Genomic DNA, 3,928 nt, shown 5'->3' with positions numbered 1-3,928 from the left:
GCGAGCGGGCGTCACGCGCACCCGGGGGCCGCGCTCGGTCCGGGCTGCAGCAGGCCGCGACTGTCCCCAGCCCGGATGCCTCTCCCCCCCCCCCCACCTCAACGGTCTCCGGGCCCGGCAAGGTGACCGCGGGCGCGCCGCCCACCTTCTGAGCCGCGCGCACGTTGTCCTCTCCGAAGAGGCTGCTCACGCTCTGCGAGAAGCTGCTCGTCGCGCGCCGGTGGCTGTTCTTGTCCGCAGCCCCGCGGCCCCGAGCCCCCTGCGCTCCAGGAGCCACCAGCGCCAGCAGCAGCAGCGCCAGAAGCAGAACCGGCAGCAGCACCCGCAACCCGGCCCGGGCCCGGGTCCGGGGCTCCTGGGACGCGCGCGCGCCCATGTTCGACCAGGGGAGGAGGGTCGCGGGACTGAAAGGGGGAGAGGGCGGAGCACACCGCCAGCGAGGGCTCCGGGGCCGCACCGCGTGGGCGCGCCGTCGCCCCGCCCCGCCTTGCAGCCCCGCCCCGCCCCGCGCACGAAGCCCCGCCTCCCAGCCGCAGCCCCCCCAGGGGACGCCTCCCCTGTACCCTTGGAGCTCTGATAGTATCCACTCTGCTGTACACCGCAGAGCCTGCGGGGCTTGCAAAGGCTCGCTCCTGGTCGGAACCGGGTCCTGGCAAGCGTTTTGAAAAAACTGAAGGGCAGGTGTGTGTCACCTCCCCACACCTCAAAAGCAGGCCGCGCGGAGCACGCGTTCTTTCGTTCTCAGGCCCCTCCTGAGAACAGATGGCATTTCCGAGCCATAAAGTGGTTGGCGAGGAGAAGCTGGTGATGGGACAGGGGAGGCGAGCTGATGGGAGAGGAGGGAGCAGGAGCAGTGATTTAGCATCGTGCAGTCCCATTTAAAGGATTTTGATGGGATCAGGGGGGTGTTCCGCAGGACTCGTCAAAAGAGGTTGGGAGGGTGTCTAGAGTTGTTCCCGCCAGTCAGTTCTGGTGTCAGGAAGTACCCGCGCCACCTACAAGGACTTAAAGGAGCAAAGACCTAGAGTTCAAATTGACAGGTGTGTAAGGATGAGAGGAACTCACAATCCAAAATTCAGGGCTCCCTACAGGAAAAGCTACTGGGCTTCTTGTAGCTCTTCTATGGCAGTCAAGAAGAACAGAGGAGTATGAGCTTGAAAAATTTAAGAGCCACATTAACCGTATTACGGGCGGGCATCGTGGTGCATTCCTGTCCAACCCTAGAGAGGCTGAGGGAGGAAATTATACCCTGAGTCCCAGTACAGCCTTCCCTACATAGTTAGGGCCCTGCTTCAAATAAAAAGAGGAGGAAGAGGCAGAGGCAGGTGGATCTCTGTGATTTCTAGGCCAGCCTGGTCTACAGAGTGAGTTCCAGAACAGCCAAGACTACACAGAAATCTTGTCTGGGGGTTGGGGATTTAGCTCAGTGGTAGAGCGCTTGCCTAGCAAGCGCAAGGCCCTGGGTTCGGTCCTCAACTCTGGAAAAAAAGAAAAAATATTTAACTTTCTTTAAAATTTCACTATGTGTGATATTGAACTCGGGGCCTTTTGAATGCTAGGCAAAAAAAAAAAAAAAAAAAAAAAAAAAAACACCAAAAAAAAAAAAAAAAAAAAAAAACCAATTAATTAAAAGAGGTACATTTGCCCGGCAGTGGTGGCGCATGCCTTTAATCCCAGCTACCCAGCCTGGTCTACAGAGTGAGTTCCAGGACAGCCAGGGCTACACAGAAAAACCCTGTCTCGAAAAACAATATACATAAATAACTAACTAAATAAATAAATAAAAGAGGTGCATTTGAGGGGTTGGGGGCAGACAAGGGGAGAGCAGAAATCATGTAACATTTTAATTCCAAATGGTGATAACAAAATGCTAAGTGAGGGCTGGAAAGATGGCTCAGCCTTGAAGAGCACTGACTGTTCTTCCGGAGGCCCTGAGTTCAAATCCCAGCAACTACGTGGTGGCTCACAACCACCCTCTTCTGGGGTGTTTGAAGACAGCTACAGTGTACTTATATATAATAAATAAATAAATAAATAAGTGATGGCTCAGGTCTGTTATTCCAGCTACAAATAGCTGAGGTCGGAAGGGGACAAAGTCAAGGCCTGACTAGGCTAGAGTCTGACAACCTGATTTCTGTCCCTGGGATACAAACTCTTTTGACTGTCACATGCTCACATGCACACAATAGTTTATTGTATTAGTTTTTTGTTATTTTTGTTTTTTGGTTTTATTTTATTTTATTTTTTGAGACAGGGTTTCTTTGTGTTAGCCCTGGCTATCCTAGCACAAACTCTATAGACCAGGCTGGCCTCGAACTCAGAAATCCGCCTGCTTCTGCCTCCCAAGTGCTGGGATTAAAGGNGTGNGCCACCACNNCCNGNNNCACAGTAATAATTCTTTTTTTTTTTTTTTTTTTTTTTTTTTGGTTTTTCGAGACAGGGTTTCTCTGTATAGCCCTGGCTGTCCTGGAACTCACTCTGTAGACCAGGCTGGCCTCGAACTCAGAAATCCACCTGCCTCTGCCTCCCAAGTGCTGGGATTAAAGGCGTGCGCCACCACGCCCGGCAACACAGTAATAATTCTTAAAGGAAAGTTTTTTAAGGAACTGGAGAGGGGCTGGAGACTCAGGTTTAGTTCCCAGCACCCAGCCATTTGTTAGCTCTAGCTCTACAGGAACTGACAGCTGCTTCTAACCTCTGTGGACAATCAGGCACACATGTGGTGCAAGAACATTTACACGGGCAAAACATTCATAAAAATGAATAAACTTGGTTTTAAATGGACCAGAAATGTAGCCTACCTGCAGGACACTTAATTGCCTAGGGTGTGGAAGGCCCTATGTTCAAGCTTCAGAACCATAAAAATGAAATTAATAAATATATAAACGTCTAGGAGATACCACCCTGGGCACATACAGTTGTCGGTTACTCTCACAGAGACAATCAACAGGCAGGGAGAAGCTTCTTATCTAGGGCTCGCCCATTCCCTGAAATCTCCTGACGGAGCTGATCACAGCCCAGCTCCTCTGCTAACAAACCCTCGAGAGACTTGTACGGTATAGGACCAGCTTTATCTGGAGAGCAAGACAACCTTCACCCCAATGTTCTCCTCTTCGGCCTCGCATAGCTCACCTTTCACCCAATTCAGCCTGGCCCTTCTTCAGTCTTATCTCATGGGCCTCTTGTGCCCAGGAGTTATATCAGGTCACTTTTCTCCTGTGTCCTTTAGATCCCCAACTTATTTCCTAGACTCCAGGACATAACCTTCAGAGGATAAATTTTTCCGCTTTCCTTCCATATCCTAAACCAAACAAACTAAGTCTGGTTGAACAAGAGTGCAACAACCAGGAAGATAAACCTTCATCCCGTCCAAAGAGAGAATACTGGAACCAGGCAGTTGTGGCCAACTCTGTTAGTGACCAATCCCAGCACTTGGGAGGCAGAACCACACAGATCTCTGTGAGTTCGAGGCCAACCAAGTCTACACAGAGAATTCCAGGATAGCTAAAGCTACACAGAGAAAACCTGCCTCATGAGATAAGAAAGAGAGAGAGAGAGAACATTGAGGCCAGGCCTAGGGCAGCAGGGAGAATGCACTGACCAAGTGCAAAGGCTCTGGGCCCATCCCCAACGCCACAAAAGAGAGGTTTCTTCAAATCAAAGCTGATCTCCCTGTGTGAGATCTTTTCCTGTGCAAGCATGAGAGCCCAAGTTCAAATCTCCAACATCCACACAAAAGGAAAATTGAAAATTACTTTCAAATGGCATTCTAGAAGTTTCAGTATCAAGAGCTTGATTTACCTCTTCATGCGTTGTCTTTGTGTGTGTGTGTGTATATATATATATATATATATATATATTTTTTTTTTTTTTTTTTTTTTTTTTTTTTTTTTGGTTTTTCGAGGCAGGGTTTCTCTGTATAGCCCTG

General features: G+C 50.0%; 1 protein-coding gene across 2 annotated transcripts in view; it reads right to left on the bottom strand.

Moving 5' to 3' along the window:
* The window catches only part of Bri3bp (BRI3 binding protein), a 15,170-nt gene extending 14,701 nt beyond the window's left edge, over window positions 1-469 (bottom strand). For both annotated transcript variants that reach the window (XM_021186830.2, XM_029533790.1), the window contains exon 1: window positions 146-469. In XM_021186830.2, coding sequence (XP_021042489.1) covers window positions 146-376 — 231 coding nt within the window. In that variant the 5' untranslated portion in view covers window positions 377-469. The remainder of the gene's footprint in view (window positions 1-145) is intronic.
* Window positions 470-3,928: the final 3,459 nt, after the last annotated feature.

The sequence above is a fragment of the Mus pahari genome, chromosome 23, assembly GCF_900095145.1.
Source record: "Mus pahari chromosome 23, PAHARI_EIJ_v1.1, whole genome shotgun sequence".
NCBI lineage: Eukaryota > Metazoa > Chordata > Mammalia > Rodentia > Muridae > Mus > Mus pahari.
Note: the sequence above shows the minus strand (reverse complement) of the source record. Positions and strands in the feature narration are given on the sequence as shown.